This window comes from Brachyhypopomus gauderio, chromosome 8 (genome assembly GCF_052324685.1).
Source record: "Brachyhypopomus gauderio isolate BG-103 chromosome 8, BGAUD_0.2, whole genome shotgun sequence".
Taxonomy (NCBI): Eukaryota; Metazoa; Chordata; class Actinopteri; order Gymnotiformes; family Hypopomidae; genus Brachyhypopomus; species Brachyhypopomus gauderio.
This window is the reverse complement of record NC_135218.1, coordinates 20,853,855-20,873,854: the sequence shown is the minus strand read 5'-3', so window position 1 is coordinate 20,873,854 and position 20,000 is coordinate 20,853,855. Positions and strand designations below refer to the sequence as shown.

The following is a 20,000-nucleotide window of genomic DNA, read 5'->3' as shown; positions in this document are numbered from 1 at the left end:
TGCCAGACATGCAGATGGGCATTTGCGCGTGCGTATGAGTGTGTGAGTGAGTGTGTGCGTGTATACACATTTAAATGTTTGTCACTCCTAAGTGTATATATGTATGTTGTGCATGATCACTAGGGGGCTGTGGTGCCCACATGTCCAGAGCGGTGGGCAGCCCAAGCCCAGCACCCAGACAGCAGTTGGGGATAGACACCTTGCTCAAGGGAACCTCAGTCATGGCCTTGGACATGGGAATCAAACCCACAAGCCTCCAGTCACAAGACCAGTTCCCTAACCACCAGTCCATGACTGCCCCTAATGTGTGTGGGTGTGTGGGTGTGTATGTGTCAGGTTGCAAGGTGAGGCATCAAAGAGACTACAGACACATATGGAGGATGATTCTGCATCACCCCAGCCATACATAGAGGCTCACAGCTACAGAGAGGTGAGACACACACACACACACATGCACACACACACACACACGTGCTTTTGATTAGAGCAAATAAAGTGTTCTCTCCCACTGGATATGCAGAATTTTAAAACATAATTAAAAAAAGAAAACAAAGGACTTCACATTTACCTCAATTATGACAATTAACTGAAATGTTTATGGACTTGAACACACTGGGTTTTTCTTGTTTTTTTTCACATTAAACTTCTTTCTTTCCATTTTTTGACAATCGACTACGTTAATCTCCCTGTGAGTCCTCAGGCACTGAGCTCACACTTCAGGAAGGAAAGAAAATTCTGCGGAGGCGACTCAGTTCTGGTTAGCTGTTCACAATCGCCCCGCACGTAGCCCCGAGCTGAGGCCAGTGCAATCATAAACAGATTTAAAAAAATACCCAAACAAAAAACCTCCCTTGACAGGAAGCCACAGGAAACAGGGGCGCCGAATGTACATTGGTGATAAAGTTTACTCTTGCACTGCCTTGTGAACAAAAACAGGTTTTGAGCAGGCACGCACCCAAGACAAGCCTCGGCCTCTGGAGACAGTTTTCCTCCAGGGTAGAAACACTTCAAAAGCAACAGGCTGCCAGCTGCATTCATACACACACGGAGGGTGAATAGATGTAGATTCCATACAGTAACGGAAGCATTTCAACACTAAGCGTAACACAAATGAAGTCCAAACATGGATCCAGACCTCTTATCTTTGAACGACTCTGTGGGAACTCTGAGGTTCCTGTAGGCATCGTTCACACCTACATGTATTTTATGTTGCTCTTTTGGTTAGTCAGTGAGCACATTCTAGTGCAGGGGTACTCAACAGGCGGACCGCGGTCCGGATCCGGACCCGAACGCAGTCCTGTCCGGACCCAATCTCATTCCTGATTAACTGGATACGGACCAGAATTAATTTTAAACCGGAGCATTTATTTCAGGGCTATTGAAAAAACACTCCGTCAACAACTTACGTTCAGTCAGGGACCATTGGGGAAGTAGAGGAGGAGGCTGACCTGAAGAGGTAGAGGAGGTAGTTCATCTGGAGAGGTTGAGGAGGTTGGTCTGGAGAGGTAGGGGATGTGGTTGGTCTGGAGAGGTTGAGGAGGTGGTTGGTCTGGAGAGGTTGAGGAGGTGGTTGGTCTGGAGAGATAGAGGAGGTGATTGATCTGGAGAGGTTGAGGAGGTGGTTGGTCTGGAGAGGTGGAGGAGTTGGTTGGTCTGGAGAGGTGGAGGAGTTGGTTGGTCTGGAGAGGTTGAGGAGGTTGGTCTGGAGAGGTTGAGGAGGTGGTTGGTCTGGAGAGGTAGAGGATACACCCACCATACACCCTCCCCACATCTACACTAAACCCACCATACACCCTCCCCACATCTACACTAAACTCACCATACACCCTCCCCACATCTACACTAAACCCACCATACACCCTCCCCACATCTACACTAAACCCACCATACACCCTCCCCACATCTACACTAAACCCACCATACACCCTCCTCATATCTACACTAAACCCACCATACACCCTCCCTACATCTACACTAAACCCACCATACACCCTCCCCACATCTACACTAAACCCACCCTACACCCTCCCCACATCTACACTAAATCCACCATACACCCTCCCCACATCTACACTAAATCCACCATACACCCTCCCCACATCTACACTAAACCCACCATATACCCTCCCCACATCTACACTAAACCCACCATACACCCTCCACCCTCCCCACATCTACACTAAACCCACCATACACCCTCCCCCCATCTACACTAAACCCACCATACACCCTCGCCACATCTACACTAAACCCACCCTACACCCTCCCCACATCTACACTAAATCCACCATACACCCTCCCCACATCTACACTAAACCCACCATACACCCTCCCCACATCTACACTAAACCCACCATACACCCTCCCCACATCTACACTAAACCCACCATACACCCTCCCCACATCTACACTAAACCCACCATACACCCTCCCCACATCTACACTAAACCCACCATATACCCTCCCCACATCTACACTAAACCCACCATATACCCTCCCCACATCTACACTAAACCCACCATACACCCTCCACCCTCCCCACATCTACACTAAACCCACCATACACCCTCCACCCTCCCCACATCTACACTAAACCCACCATACACCCTCCCCACATCTACACTAAACCCACCATACACCCTCCCCACATCTACACTAAACCCACCCTACACCCTCCCCACATCTACACTAAACCCACCATACACCCTCCACCCTCCCCACATCTACACTAAACCCACCATACACCCTCCACCCTCCCCACATCTACACTAAACCCACCATACACCCTCCACCCTCCCCACATCTACACTAAACCCACCATACACCCTCCCCACATCTACACTAAACCCACCATACACCCTCCTCATATCTACACTAAACCCACCATACACCCTCCCCACATCTACACTAAACCCACCATATACCCTCCCCACATCTACACTAAACCCACCATACACCCTCCACCCTCCCCACATCTACACTAAACCCACCATACACCCTCCCCACATCTACACTAAATCCACCCTACACCCTCCCCACATCTACACTAAACCCACCATACACCCTCCACCCTCCCCACATCTACACTAAACCCACCATACACCCTCCCCACATCTACACTAAACCCACCATATACCCTCCCCACATCTACACTAAACCCACTATACACCCTCCACCCTCCCCACATCTACACTAAACCCACCATACACCCTCCCCACATCTACACTAAATCCACCCTACACCCTCCCCACATCTACACTAAACCCACCATACACCCTCCCCACATCTACACTAAACCCACCATACACCCTCCCCACATCTACACTAAACCCACCATACACCCTCCCCACATGTACACTAAATCCACCCTCCACCCTCCCCACATCTACACTAAACCCACCATACACCCTCCCCACATCTACACTAAATCCACCCTACACCCTCCCCACATCTACACTAAACCCACCATACACCCTCCCCACATCTACACTAAACCCACCATACACCCTCCCCACATGTACACTAAATCCACCCTACACCCTCCCCACATCTACACTAAACCCACCATACACCCTCCCCACATGTACACTAAATCCACCCTACACCCTCCCCACATCTACACTAAACCCACCATACACCCTCCCCACATCTACACTAAACCCACCATACACCCTCCCCACATCTACACTAAACCCACCATACACCCTCCCCACATCTACACTAAACCCACCATACACACTCCCCACATCTACACTAAACCCACCCTACACCCTCCCCACATCTACACTAAACCCACCATACACCCTCCTCATATCTACACTAAACCCACCATACACCCTCCCCACATCTACACTAAACCCACCATACACCCTCCCCACATCTACACTAAACCCACCATACACACTCCCCACATCTACACTAAACCCACCATACACCCTCCCCACATCTACACTAAACCCACCCTACACCCTCCCCACATCTACACTAAACCCACCATACACCCTCCTCATATCTACACTAAACCCACCATACACCCTCCCCACATCTACACTAAACCCACCATACACCCTCCCCACATCTACACTAAACCCACCATACACCCTCCCCACATCTACACTAAACCCACCATACACCCTCCCCACATCTACACTAAACCCACCATACACACTCCCCACATCTACACTAAACCCACCATACACCCTCCCCACATCTACACTAAACCCACCCTACACCCTCCTCATATCTACACTATACCCACCATACACCCTCCCCACATCTACACTACACCCACCATACACCCTCCTCATATCTACACTAAACCCTCCATACACCCTCCCCACATCTACACTAAACCCACCATACACCCTCCCCACATCTACACTAAACCCACCCTACACCCTCCCCACATCTACACTAAATCCACCCTACACCCTCCCCACATCTACACTAAACCCACCATACACCCTCCTCATATCTACACTATACCCACCATACACCCTCCCCACATCTACACTACACCCACCATACACCCTCCTCATATCTACACTAAACCCACCATACACCCTCCCCACATCTACACTAAATCCACCCTACACCCTCCCCACATCTACACTAAACCCACCATACACCCTCCCCACATCTACACTAAACCCACCATACACCCTCCCCACATCTACACTAAACCCACCATACACCCTCCCCACATCTACACTAAACCCACCATACACACTCCCCACATCTACACTAAACCCACCCTACACCCTCCCCACATCTATACTAAACCCACCATACACCCTCCTCATATCTACACTAAACCCACCATACACCCTCCCCACATCTACACTAAACCCACCATACACCCTCCCCACATCTACACTAAACCCACCATACACACTCCCCACATCTACACTAAACCCACCATACACCCTCCCCACATCTACACTAAACCCACCATACACCCTCCCCACATCTACACTAAACCCACCATACACCCTCCTCATATCTACACTAAACCCACCATACACCCTCCCCACATCTACACTAAACCCACCATACACCCTCCCCACATCTACACTAAACCCACCATACACACTCCCCACATCTACACTAAACCCACCATACACCCTCCCCACATCTACACTAAACCCACCATACACCCTCCCCACATCTACACTAAACCCACCATACACCCTCCCCACATCTACACTAAACCCACCATACACCCTCCCCACATCTACACTAAACCCACCCTACACCCTCCCCACATCTACACTAAACCCACCATACACCCTCCTCATATCTACACTATACCCACCATACACCCTCCCCACATCTACACTACACCCACCATACACCCTCCTCATATCTACACTAAACCCACCATACACCCTCCCCACATCTACACTAAACCCACCATACACCCTCCCCACATCTACACTAAACCCACCCTACACCCTCCCCACATCTACACTAAATCCACCCTACACCCTCCCCACATCTACACTAAACCCACCATACACCCTCCTCATATCTACACTATACCCACCATACACCCTCCCCACATCTACACTACACCCACCATACACCCTCCTCATATCTACACTAAACCCACCATACACCCTCCCCACATCTACACTAAACCCACCATACACCCTCCCCACATCTACACTAAATCCACCCTACACCCTCCCCACATCTACACTAACCCCACCATACACCCTCCCCACATCTACACTAAACCCACCCTACACCCTCCACCCTCCCCACATCTACACTAAACCCACCATACACCCTCCCCACATGTACACTAAATCCACCCTACACCCTACACACTTACGAGTGAGTGGTGGGTCTAATCACCTGCTGTCTCTCTCCTGTCTGTTTCACAGAGAAGGGAAGGAGTGAATCACCTTCCAGCGGGTGAGTGAAATGCCCATTTACACCTGTCTGCTTTCCCAGCTGCCATCTTCTCTTTTCTTGATATGTTCCTTAATATGTTTGAAACTGTCAGAACAAACACATTTCTAAAAATAATTTTAAATAAAGCTTTAAGATTTTCAGACTCGCTCATTCATGAAAGTGAGGGGAAATGCTTTTACTTTTATATTTAGAGCTTGAAAGAAATCATATAATGCATATAAAGGAAGCTTGAGGAATAATTCACTGATGAGTTTTATTCTTAAGCTCTACTCTTTCTATTCTCTGTGCTACTCATCTCTCTACACCCCGTGATATCTCCTCTCTACTGTCCCTCCTGTCTCCTGTCCTCTCTACTGTCCCTCATCCGTCCTCTTTCTGTTCATGCGTGTACGTCTCCTGAGCTGCACACTGTATCCTGTACTGTTTCTCTCTTGGTAAGACTGATTTCCTGTCTCACAGTTAAACTAACCAATGAGAATCATTGTTTGCTCTGCTAGACATTTTCTGCAGACATTGCAGAATTCTTGAACTTTGCACAATCTCTCTGTAGGTCACCTGGTGCAGGGGGCCCTGGAGAAGATGAACGAGACCACAGATGGTGTGCAGAAAGTGACGGTCACTCCATCTACCTTGCCTCTCACCAATGGCGATGGGGGGGAGGAGAACTCCCACAGCGCCCCTCAGCAGGACGAACTGCCGTGTGGTAATGGGTTCCCTGACGGGCCAATCACGTTGACCTTCCTGGGCTTCTCAGATGTGCAACCTGGCCAGGGTGTGTGTGACGAGGACGACAGCAGCACAATCATCCATGCGGAGAGAGTGATCATCACAGATGAGGGAGATGAAGTTACAGAGGTTCCCAAGCAGGATGATCCTCGAGCCCAGCACACGGAAGAGCAAATGGAAGAGCACACGGAAGAGCACACGGAAGAGCAAATGGAAGAGCACACGGAAGAGCACACGGAAGAGCACATGGAAGAGTACACGGAAGAGCACACGGAAGAGCACACGGAAGAGCACACGGAAGAGCATATGGAAGAGCACACGGAAGAGCACACGGAAGAGCACACGGAAGAGCATATGGAAGAGTACACGGAAGAGCAAATGGAAGAGCACACGGAAGAGCACACGGAAGAAAAAGTGGAATCTGCTGATTATGGTCAGGTTGAGGCTGGAACAGCAAAGTTTTGGAATCATATAGAAATGTCAGCTGATCATGTCCATACTGCACATGACACAGTTGACGAGGGACGAGAAAACGACACAGACACTAGTGTGGCCACCAGCAGGGATCTCACCAGAGCAAGCAGCACTGCGACTAGTACTGCCAATAATACGGACTGCGGCACTGACGCCACAGCCTCTGGTCTGTTGGAAAATCTGGCTGACAGAATCCTGGCGGGCCACATGGAGCAGGTGGTCCCTGCCCTCACCAGTTCAGAGCAGTTCCACAGTGAAACAGCAGAGGGCGCCGACACATCGCCAGAGATGTCAACGATTCTGGAACTCTTCAGAATGCAGTGTTCCACAGGGCCCGTTCATCAGGCTGACGCCAGGTGTCAACCCCAGCAGGAACATGCACCTCAGTACGTACAGGTCACGCCGGTCTCCACAAGCAACACGTTCCAGGAGATCCCTCTTAACAGGGCAGGAGAGGGCTCCAGCAGGAAGCCGCCAACCCCGAGACAGCTGACCGAGAACGATCCCCTACTGGCCTCCAAAGTCACTCCACTAACAGGCATGGCGCATAAGAACCAAGCAGAGGGTGTGGATGGCCCGAAGAGGAAAACCTGCCAGTGCTGCAGCGTCATGTGATCTTACTCGCTTGATTTCTGTTACTGTGAGGCCCTTTCTAATCTAAATCTGTTTCTGTGACTCCAGAGCTCCCCCTACTGGTGCGCTTCCTACAGCACAGCAGCCTCCTTCCACAGTGTCCTCTACAACACAAGTGTTTGTCACGTTGTGATTATGAAAACCGCAGTTCACTGGAGTTCCTGTTGAAGTAACACTACATGACAGTGGAAGTCTAGACGGAGACTAGACTGAGTGGAAAGTGGCAGGTTAGCAGTCGCTTCTTTGACCGAGGTGTCTGAATGACTGACACAGTACTGTGCACAAGCCTTCACAGTGGCCAGCAGCCTGGGTGTGTGGGAGAGAGCAGAACCGGGTCCATCTGCACTGGAGTCAGACCGCTTCACTACCGGAGCACCCAATGCATTTTAAACTGAACTTTCCGATTCCATTCGATTACATAACCACCCAGTCATGACGCTGGAAATGACAGACAGACTGTGGAGCATAACTGTCAATCACTAGTCTTCCCATCTAGACGTGATGCCTGGAGCCAATCAGATCCCTCTCCACTTGATTCTACAGTAACACTGCATCGGATCAAGTCGCCATTGCAGAATCCTCAACGGCTGGGATCAGTACCATAGTCCATGCCTAGATCCCAGCTACTGCGAGACACCTACATTTTCTCATCACCTCTGTTTTTTCTCATATTGAAAGACAACACATTTATTGGAGTGATCGTATGAACTCGGCAGCGTCTCTGATCTCCTCCATGTTTTTGTATTCTCATATTCATATTCGTGCAGTGTTTTTAACGCTATAGGTTTGAACGTAGCAGTGCCTTTACTTGTGGGCTATAACTGTGTCTTATTTTTATGACATATTACATTAACTGGCAAATGCACGTGGAATCATGTAACCTTTGAATACTTGTCCTTTGGTATAATGACAAACTGAAAACTCAGTTCTTGCTCTGTTAAGTAACCTGATTTAGAACAATAGGCTTTGATCACTGTATTTTGAAAGTCATTCATAAATCCCAGTGCCTGTCCTGTATGTGTGTGTGTATGTAAGTGCATACACCACAGTTGGAGGGCTTGTATGGGACATTTGTGGTGGAGCAGGTAGCTGCTTCAGTTAATAAAAAGAAAGAAAAAAAAACATTGGCACAGTTGCCAAGGACGACCTACGTGTTGCTCTTCATTAAATGAGGATTTAATGGTAAAATACAAAACCAGTGACACCACAGAATGAGTCTGTAAGTAATGGTAATGTTTTTATCACTCTCGATGTACTGTAGAGTCATTTTGTACTAATCTGTGATCAGCTGAAAAACTTTTCTATCTTTTCAACTTATATTTTACTTTAGTCAATTAACATGCTCATTTAAAAGGTCATTCAAGTGGTTCTTAATACCAAAGGTCAGTTTTCTAAACCAGGATTAGTCCTAAATTCAAAGACTTTTGATGGTGATTTATTACTGACATTAGATTAGTTCTAAACTACAACAAAAAAAGCTTCCTTCCACATTAAAAAGGACTTTCAGTGGTAACTCACTATTGACATGAAGGTTGAGGCCAGTGTTAATCCATTTCCAGGAAGGTGTCTACAACTGTGTGCATTTTGTTTGATCAGTCAAATGACTGACAGTGCCCATGGTTACCTGACTCTTATCGCATTGTTATCCGATATTACTGACTGTCAAAGTTGTCCTTCCTTCAGAATTGTCTGTTGCTGTCAGAAGTCCTGTAAATGTAGGATGGGGAAAGTCTGAGAAAAGTCAGTGAGAGAGAGAGAGCGAGAGAGAGAGGGTGAAAGGGAGAGTGAAAGAGAGGGTGAAAGAGGTGAGAGAGAGAGAATGAGAGAAAGAGAGGGAGAAAGAGAGGGTGGCTCACTCGGGGTTAAAAGCTTTAGACTGTCATTTGTTTGAAGGTTTGCCTGAGGTGCATCCGTGTGTGAATTGGGTTTGGAGTTATGTCAAATGGAGTCTTGGGTCTGGGCTTTTACCATATGTTACATCTATGCTACATCGTTTATAGCGTTTTCATACTGAGATCGTTAAATTATGCATATAGATTTTCTTACTATTTCAATATTTTCCATGTTAGGCTTATATTAAACATAGCAGGAGAAACAGAATTCTGGTGTGTGTACACTTGTTGGTCAGAGCCGGATTAAGCAGTGTTAATTAAGTTCCATATTCAGCATTATGCTCCAAGATGACCTGCACACATAAATATAGCAGTTTAGAGTCTACAGAATTAACAATTTTCTATCCAAATTGCAGTAACCAGACTAAAGCAATTCTGCAACATTTTCACACAGATATCAGACTTTATTAGTTATAATTAGATTTTATCTTCTTATGTATGTATAATGTATGTGCCTTGCATTACACACATACATGGGAAAATGGGAAAAGCTGTGTAATGCCCTCTGGGTAATGCAGTTTATATAGTCACCCAAACCTGATATGGAGAGGACACTGTACGAGTGGTGTGAGTTGTAAGAGTGGGGTCAGCTGTACGAGTGGGGTGAGTTGTAAGAGTGGGTTGAGCTACATGAGTGGGGTGAGCTGTAAGAGTGGGGTGAGCTGTAAGAGTGGAGTCAGCTGTACAAGTGGGGTGAGTTGTAAGAGTGGGGTGAGCTGTAAGAGTGGAGTCAGCTGTACAAGTGGGGTGAGTTGTAAGAGTGGGTTGAGCTACACGAGTGGGGTGAGTTGTAAGAGTGGGTTGAGCTACATGAGTGGGGTGAGCTGTAAGAGTGGGGTGAGTTGTAAGAGTGGGGTGAGCTGTACGAGTGGGGTGAGCTGTAAGAGTGGTGTGAGTTGTAAGAGTGGGGTGAGCTGTACGAGTGGGGTGAGTTGTAAGAGTGGGTTGAGCTACACGAGTGGGGTGAGCTGTAAGAGTGGGGTGAGTTGTAAGAGTGGGGTCAGCTGTACGAGTGGGGTGAGCTGTAAGAGTGGTGTGAGTTGTAAGAGTGGGGTCAGCTGTACGAGTGGGGTGAGTTGTAAGAGTGGGTTGAGCTACACGAGTGGGGTTAGCTGTAAGAGTGGGGTGAGTTGTAAGAGTGGGGTCAGCTGTACGAGTGGGGTGAGTTGTAAGAGGGGTGAGCTGTAAGAGTGGGGTGAGCTGTAAGAGTGGTGTGAGTTGTAAGAGTGGGGTCAGCTGTAAGAGTGGGGTGAGTTGTAAGAGTGGGTTGAGCTACACGAGTGGGGTGAGCTACACCCTGTCAGTGGCACTAGGGCATGAGAAGAAAAGCACACTGGTCAGAAGTTAAAGCAAAAAGAGACTTGCGTGATCTTGTTTCCTTAGATGAAGACAACTACAGCGATGCTATTCATGTGATATTTCTTGGACAGGATGTATTTGTTTCATAAAGTCACAGGAATGTAGTAATATTTCTTATCATTAGTTGCCCTGTGATGAACCCCATGCTGTCCGTTTCCTGTCTAATCCTGAAACAGGCCCCACCTTCCTTTATTACAGGCTATTATCACTGTGTGAGACCATCATGACAACATATAAGTGGAGTGTGCTTGAGTTGGGCGGAGTGTGGACAGAGGTGGAGTAAGTCTCTCTGGATAACGCTCCTCGCCCTACCCAAGTAAAGCGGGACAACTGGGCAGAGCTGGAGCAGGCAGGCTTGAGGCCTCCTGGAGGGGCAGAGGCTAAAAGCTCAGATGAAGATTTTCCTCCTCCTCCTCCTCCTCCTGGCGCTGATGCCTTCCAGGTAATTAAATGCTTTCTTTGGTGGAGCTGGACATTAAAGCAGACGGTGGGCAGCAAACACCCACCAAAGATGGATCAACCCATTCACACATACTCACCAAAATACTGAGGACCCAGACGCTGTTGTCCTTGTGACAGAGGACGGTGAGGAGCAGGTAGCTGTGAGCCTCTGAGTTTTATCTCACAGAGTCATGGGTCTGGCAGGAGAGCAACAGCAAGTCTTTGAGCCCCGCCTTTTCCTGAGGCTCCTCCCAAAGCCTCATTGCTAAATCAAACCCACACGACTGCACATGCACTGATCGCAATACACACGGCACCCAGCAGGGGGAGCAGAATGCACACAGTCTGTCTTTTGACAATGAGAACCAGGAAGTGCAACAGGTGCGCAAATCTGCTCCACCCCTAGAAACAGTTGTTGCTGAGACAGCCAATCCAGATCCTGGAAGCCCAACCTGCAGTTCTATTGTGGTTAAAAAGCCTTTTATAGAAGCTGCCGGGTGCAGAGAGGGAGAGAGAGAAAGTGAACAGACAAAGGGAGCTCAGGCATTGAGGAGAGCGGAGATATTGCGAGCGATAGAAACTGAATATCTCAGGATAAAAGTAGGAAAATAATTGTTTGAGTTGAGCTCTACCGCTGCTCATAGAGCAGGAAATACCAGCAGGATGGATGTGGATCGTTTCGACGACAGCCGGAGTGACAGTGGGGTGTCTGGTGACTTCTCCCCGAACAGCACTGTGGAGACCTCCTCCGTAGCAAGGTCCTCCCCAGAGCCCTCTCTATCTCCGCCAGACGAAACCCCTATAGAGAGGGAGATTCGCCTGGCACTCAGACGAGAGCAGAGCCTGCGACGCTCCCGTGGCCTGAATGTCAAACAGGACAAAGCAAAGGAGTTTGTGGAGATCCCCTTGAAGAAGTCCATCCTCTCACAGGATTTGCCACTGAAGTCGGTGAAGGGCGAGGGTAAGGAGAGACACTTTGCTGGCAAAAAAATGCAACGTGAGATCCGGTTGGAGGTTGAAAGGGAGAAGATCCTGGTGCAGTTGGGCAGGTTGCCTGGCTTTTACGACAAGGGCACGGTGAGGCAGCTCCGAGAGAAAAAGCTCCTCTTCGAGACCTTTCAGGAGCCCAAAGAGTTCATCGTTGCTCAGAGTAAGAGCCCAGTCTCAGGCCCCTGCCAGGAGATCTCCAATGCTGGAAGTGAGGCTAACAAAACATCTGGGTCAAATATGGAATGCAGGAAGAGCCTGGAGTTGCTCTTCCAGAGCCGTGCCCCAACTTCAACTGCTCAAGATGGTGGTAGCATCCACCCCAACCCCTCTGGGGCACGTGGCCCAAGTCTCACTGAGGCTGTCAGGGGTCAAGTGATTATCCTAGAGAGCACTTCCTCACCTGCACCTCCCAAACCTCCAGCCGCATCACCTATACCTGCCCCACCTGGCCAGGGATGGGGTGTTACTGTGGTGGACTCCAGTCACATGATCCCTTCCTCTACGCTTCCCTGCCGGGATGGACGAGTTAAAACCCAGGATGGTGGTGGTGGTGGTGATGATGATGATGGTGGTGATGATGACGATAAAGAGTCTGCTGTGTTGAAGGAGAACCCCTTCTTCAAGCTGCGGTCATCCCTGCGACCGGACGTGCAGCAGGACATACAAGAGGCCAGAGAGCGGGAGAGAGAGTTACGCAGGCAGAGAATCAGCCTGTATGGTAGAGGGTCAGAGACCGAGGCCACCAAAACACGCACGTCATCAGAAAGCTGTTCACCACAGCAGCCTGGGCAACCGGCTACATCAGGTATGTCTGCTAGTTAGCGCACGCTGAGCCTTAACAGGTGAAAAATAAGTGCAGAAATGTCTGGTGGGCTGGTTAAGGTCAGGGGTGACTGCTGTGATTATGTGTAATTGCAGAAGAAGGTGCTCTTGAATTTGAGGGGCCAGAGGCACTTAGTTCCTGCCTAGTGTGGGAGCGGCTGCCCCTTGTTACTTTAAATAAGGGTTTGACCACTGATGACACAGTCAGGTCATCATAGAGCAGAACACCATTCATGTGACACAAATAACTAGAATGTACTGGTGTGGTCCAGGTACAATTAGCTGACTAATACAGCCCTATATTAAACTTAATCATTGACCACAGAAAAATGTTGTTTTATACTTTAATTATGGCCATTATAAAATCCACAATGTAGAAACAGATACTTCTACGCAGCCTGATTGGTCCACAGCACCATAACAGGGGTTTGCTGGGAGTGCACTTGTGTCTCCATAGCAACCCTACACCCACCCATAATTCTAAACTAGACTGTAGACTGTAAGTAGTGGATAAGGTAGTCAGGGTCATGGCATTGTGACCACTATGGTTGACCCAAGTGTGAGTGTCACTCCACACGACTGTGGGGAAACTTTGGTCATGGTGGGGGACTTGTGATGATGTGTGGATCGATCCACTGTTTGTGTATTATGAGCGGCATCTTCAGTACTGTGAGCTACCTTAGACACACACAGAAGAGGCAATCCCTCCGAGAGTGGATGTACACCCGCCTCTGTGCCCTTTGTGTGTGTGTGTGTGTGTGTGTGTGTGTGTGTGTGTGCTCAGATTCTCCGAGCACAATAGGTTCAAAGCATCTCTCTGCCCAGTCCTGAACAGCTCCGGCTGACACCTTTAAGTTTTGTTGCAGGAAATTTGGGCTGAAATGCTGCTCCCTCCAGGCCCAAAAGATCCAGTTGTTCCTGTAAACTGAAATGAAAGCAAAGCAGAAGTTTTGTTTCTCCTTTCTTGGAAGCACAGGCACCATCATGGGCTTCCCAGCTGGGTCCAGCCTTTACAGCGGCTTCACAAAACACATGTTATTACTACAGCAGGCAGTGATTAATCACTACAGTAGACTGTGATTAGTGATTACAGAAGATCTTAGGGGGTTGTTTTGCAGGATAATGATGGAGTCTGAATCTGTTAACACCTGAGAGGACTGGACTTCATAAAACTCAAAGGATAATTTGTAAAATTTTAGGAGAGTGATTGCTAAATATCACTTACACAAGCAGATATCAGCAAGTATTATAGCCTGAATGTTTGATTAATCACCCATTTATTTATACCGTGAGGAAAATAAGTATTTGAACACCCTGCAACTTCTCCCACTTAGAAATCATGGAGGGGACTGAAATGTTCATCATAGGTGCATATCCACTGTGAGAGATATAATTTAAAAAAATCCAGAAAACACGATGTATGATTAAAAAATGTTTGTTACTGCTGCAAATAAGTATTTGAATACCTGTGAAAATCAATGTTAATTGCCTTTGTTTACAATTACAGAGGTCAAACTTTTCCTGTAGTTTTTTTTCACCAGGTATGCACACACTGCAGCAGGGATTTTGGCCCATTCCTCCACACAGATCTTCTCCAGATCAGGTTTCTGGACCGTCGCTGAGAAACACGGAGTTTGAACTCCCTCCAAAGATTTTCTATAGGGTTTAGGTCTGGAGACTGGCTAGTCCACTCCAGAACCTTGATATGCTTCTTACGGAGTCACTCCTTGGTTATCCTGGCTGTGTGCCTTGGGTCATTGTCATGTGGAAAGACCCAGCCACGACCCATCTTCAATGCTTTTTATTTAGATTATGTCTCTCACAGTGGACATACATCTCAGATGAAGAGACCCCTCCATGATTTCTAAGTGGGAGAACTTCGCAGGGTGTTCAAATACTTATTTTCCTCACTGCAAACTAGAATAATGCTGCTGAATGAATACACGTCAGTTGAGATATTAAACGCAACAGTTTATAGTTTTATTGTCTTTGTTAGGGCAGTGTCTTGCCCTGAAACTGCAGGGTGAAAATAACAGGGCGTGAGTATGTATGTGCAAGCGAAATATGCAGGTGCAGTAGGTGGAGTGTGGTCTCACACCATGGCTGTGTTCTCTTCCCAGCACGGCACTCTCATGGAAAATTGGACCTGACATGGCCGCCCCCCCAACCACAGCAAGAGCACAACGAGCAGGTACAGGACAATATCTACCAAGATCCTAATCTCACACTACTGTGGTCACACAGTTGGTGTTAATGTGGGAGGTATGATGAGAATTCATAATGTTTATTGAAACACTAGTGGTGACAGATACACACAGTTGACAACACACACAAGAAGCTGCAAGATAAAAATCATCAAGGGTGTGTGTGTGTGTGTGTGTGTGTGTGTGTGTGTGTGTGTGTGTGTGTCTTGGCTTAGACTTGTTCAGGTAAAATGTTCCTCTTTTCAATTTAGGTTGATTAGGTTGATTTGTTTAGTTTTTTAAATATCTGACAGTCTCACACTTCATAGTTCTGGAAGCAAGCCTTTTCCATGCTGTGTGTACACTTAAACTGAGGAAGATGATGGCTAAGGAAGGCCAAATGCTGGACTGTCTACCAGCTCTGTGTCCTGCTGCTATACCCGCTCACACGGTTCCTATTGACACACAAGGTCATACTGAAACCTCAACACACACAGAACAATAGTGTTGAAAAGGGTTTGTCTTTTGTCCTGGAGGGTAAGGCCCTGAGGGCAGAAATTTTGACCCTCCTTGATGTTCTAATGGTTAAGAATCCTGAGCACTCCAGCCAGCCAAACCAGTAGAGCAGAATGTGACTATTACAGCACACTGTATTCAGCACATCGTACAGCACATAGCCAAGTACACTGTATTCAGAACACTATATTCATCACACTGTACAGCACACTGTATTCAACTCACTGTATTCAGGACAATGTATTCAGCACACTGTATTCAGGATACTGTATTCATGACACTGTATTCAACTCACTGTATTCAACTCACTGTATTCAGCACACTGTATTCAGCACACCGTATACAGCACACTGTGTTCAGTACACTGTATTCAGCACACTGCATTCAACACACTGTATTCAGCTGCTGCTCAGCACACACTGCCGTATCAGAGTGAGGGAACTTATCTGTCTTCTTCAAGCTTCATACAACCAGCAACTCCTGTCAAACACATGGCTGAGGCCACAGTTAAACTGCACATTCGAGGCAGATTTTCTGGCTGTGAATTAAGACTAGGTCTGAACTAAACTGCAGGGTCAATTGAGACTCACCATTAGGAAATATTTCTTAGGCTAGGGTGAGGCATTATGTGATGTTTTAAACCCTTCCACAGTCATGAAATAAAGATATTGTGGTTTAATCTATACATTTATAGATCACACTTCTCTTTTACTGTCTTCAGTCTTTTGATATATAACATTTTATAAACTTTGACAGTGTTCATTATTGATGCTTTGGAAATATTTTTGTTTATAAATTCAGTTTAGTTTATAAATTCATGAAGTTGATAAATGTAGTTGGCAATGAAATGTCTTTATCTCTGTCAGCTCATGCAGTTTGGTCCAATGCCATGCACACCCCACACGTACTACACTCTCTGGCTCGAGCTATAGTTCTGTTAGCGGGAACTGAAACTGCATTTAATCAGTATGCTCTCTTAAAACGGTGGCATCTCAGCTCACTTCAGTATGAGATGCGGGACTGTTGCTCTCCTCCTGTTTGGTTTCCCGTTCTGCTCGTGTGTGAGTTTAGCTGCTCCTCAGATTGAGGATGCAGGAGTTCAATCACATCCTGTCGCCCACACAGGCACAGAACAACCCCAAGATGCCACGTCAGAGGGCTTCTCTTCTAGAGCGCTGGGAGACAGGCGTGTCCAATGGGCACGGAGACCCACAGGAGTGACAGCAGCCCCCCCACATGGCCACCACAAGACACCTGCTGCTGACAACCTATAGACTACAGAGAACATCTCCAGCAGCTGGGGCAGAGACCTACTGAAGCCACTCACGGGGTAGTGCTCCTCCTTGGATGGAACTGGATCAGCCCATCGGTACAGTTACTCATGGACAATGAAGTGGTGGACACACACCTCACCAACCCTATAATTAAATGAAACCATTATAGATTAGACAATAGTCCCATCTATTGGAAAAAAAAGAAAAAAAAAACCTTTATCTGATCAACAGAACAGCCCCGCAGAACAGCTCCATGAACAAATATCATAACCATCTGTTTGGGAATTTGGATTTGGATTTAAATGAATCACCAAAAGAGCCATTCATGTGGTTCAGATAGATTTATCCTAGATTAATATTATGTCACAGATGAATCACGAGAGACTACTGAGCCACAGAGATAAAAAGGGTCATTGTGAGTGCAGTCTTCAAGGGATGATGCTTTGGCATACAACAGCTAGAACAGTGAACCGTATCTATTCAAAGCGTTATTTTACTCTGCTAGCTCTGAAGTAGAAGTAGTCACTTTAAAACTGGGGTCCAGTTGGATTTGAAGGTTTCTTCTGTGATCATTCAGAGCTTTCAAACAGGTCTCCATGGACTTGGCACAGGCCCAATAACATATGCAGGAGTCTCAGAGCCATGAGCCATGAGAGAGACCACTGTGGCACGTTTTATCAACATACTAATCGCCTGTTAATTATTCATCGGCTCCGTCTTACAGTGGCAGCTAACAGGGGATGTTATCACCAGCAGCATGGGGACAGAATCGTAAACGAGCCAGCATCCTTATCTACTGCACCAAACACAGGCTGCCTCTACAGAATAAACACACCCCCACGAACAGACACGAACACACTGCCTACACGCCATCGCTTAAGACAGGGGGGAAAGTCCAGACACAGACCTTTGACCTGCTACCAGACACCTTTGCAAGCGAGCGAAATGATGATATTGATAACATAAACGAGGAACATTTGCATTTGGTTCAAGCCGACTGCTCCACGTTGACTGGGCTGTTACTGCTGTTGTCTGAAGCGCCATCCTGAGCCTCCATTTCTCATCCGTGTTGGAGCTGTTAACTATTTTATATAACTGCTGTGTAAACCTCTCAATCAGGTAGTTTTTGGTTCGGGTAACGCCAGTTTTGGCCAGAGCAATTAAAAAGGGTATATTAAATTAAAAGAATATCTACTGCACAGCTCCGTAGAAAAGCTGTACGTGCTCTGAAGTTAACGTTTATTGTGTTTATTGTGTCCTTACCTCACCGTGATGGGTAAAACCCATTCACGACGACGGAAACGTTTCATTCAGACTCGCACTTGCTAATCCACCAGCAAGCTTTAGCTGTTATTGGACTACACTACACCAGACCAATCAACGAGCTATATATTTATAATGTTTAATGTTTGCAAATACATAATATCTGTCACGCCACAAATTATGTTTGTTAAAATATCTGTATATGTATTTTGAAAGGATGTTTACATTGTCTCCATAGTCCCTAGCAGTACCGCTGCGGACCACTGGGGGGCCACGGCCTAAAGTTTGAAAACGTCTGTTACTGTTTGGTATGTTTTGCCTTCTGGTGTCAGTCTTATGAGCAGTTCCCTTCTGAGTCTTGGTTGCTCTTAAGGTTACTTCCTCATACTCTCTGGGATCTTTATCTCTGTACAGATGATTTTTGTAAAGCTGCTTTGTGACAACATGCATTATAAAATGTGCTATATAAATACTATTGAATTTAACTGAATTGAATAAGAATCACCACAAGAACTACAGCTATATATTCACCTATATCAATATAATTCTATTTTAATGTTTGTACCTCATCTCTATGAATCATCTATGCAACAGCAAAATAATAAAACAACTTTACAGATCTACATCCACAGTGATTATGCAACCACAGACACTATTATGATTCTTTGTTGCTAACACTTCCTGCATGAAGTCCCTACTGCTTTCATGGGCTTCACAGAGAAATACCAGAGACCCCAGGGGGCCAGGAAACATTTGTATGCCAGGTGCAGTCTAAAAATGAATGACACTATAACATACTGAACACTGCTTAGAACACTGCAACATGTACAGAACTTAAAACACTATAACATACTGAACACTGCTTAGAACACTGCAACACAAGGGGCTGCACATTGCTTAGTACTGCATACTGAAGAATATATTGAACACTGCTTAGAACATATACAATATACTGTACATACTACACACTGCTTAGAACATATACAATAAACATACTACACACTGCTTAGAACATATACAATAAACATTCTACACACTGCTTAGAACAATGTGTGTGTGTCCATCCATCCATCTGCTTATCCGGGTCCCAGATGAAATAGCAGTAACGAGGCTATTTTTTTAATGTAAGGAGTAGAAAGTACAGATAATGGTGTGAAAATGTAAGGAGTAGAAGTAAAAAGTCAGCTGAAAAATAATTACTCCAGTAAAGTATAAATAACCAAAATTTCTACTTAAGTATTTGTACTTCGTTACTTGACACCTCTGCTCTGCTCCCCAGTCTCCTCTTCAACCTCTTCCAGGGGAATAACAAGGCGTTCCCAGGACAGCCCAGATATATATATATATATATATATATATATATATATATATATATATATATATATATATATATATAATACCTGCCATTAAAGCTGTATATTATATATAAATACCTTATAACTTATGTATGATATACATATAATATATAATTACCTGTAATACACATGTAATATCAACATTTATGCTAT

General features: G+C 46.5%; 3 protein-coding genes across 7 annotated transcripts in view; 2 read left to right on the top strand and 1 right to left on the bottom strand.

Moving 5' to 3' along the window:
* palm3 (paralemmin 3) overlaps positions 1-10,327 on the top strand; it is a 37,679-nt gene extending 27,352 nt beyond the window's left edge. For 2 of the 4 annotated variants that reach the window (XM_077015343.1, XM_077015344.1), the window contains 3 exons: positions 337-430; positions 5,889-5,919; positions 6,470-10,326. In XM_077015343.1, the coding sequence (XP_076871458.1) occupies positions 337-430; positions 5,889-5,919; positions 6,470-7,734 (1,390 nt within the window). In that variant the 3' untranslated portion in view covers positions 7,735-10,326. Of the gene's footprint in view, positions 1-336; positions 431-5,888; positions 5,920-6,469 lie in introns of all 4 variants that reach the window. The other 2 variants (XM_077015341.1, XM_077015342.1) reach the window with 2 other exon arrangements.
* A 267-nt stretch (positions 10,328-10,594) lies between these two features.
* On the top strand, positions 10,595-19,253 carry misp3 (MISP family member 3). The gene is made up of 3 exons (XM_077015345.1): positions 10,595-13,239; positions 15,377-15,447; positions 17,081-19,253. Exons 1-3 carry the CDS (start codon positions 12,108-12,110, stop codon positions 17,174-17,176), a joined length of 1,299 nt encoding a protein of 432 aa, XP_076871460.1. The 5' UTR covers positions 10,595-12,107; the 3' UTR covers positions 17,177-19,253.
* A 645-nt stretch (positions 19,254-19,898) lies between these two features.
* The window catches only part of LOC143521880 (uncharacterized), a 13,207-nt gene continuing 13,105 nt past the window's right edge, over positions 19,899-20,000 (bottom strand). For both annotated transcript variants that reach the window (XM_077015339.1, XM_077015338.1), the window contains exon 10: positions 19,899-20,000. This exon is cut by the window's right edge and continues 620 nt beyond it. The gene's annotated coding sequence lies outside the window, so the exon portion shown is untranslated.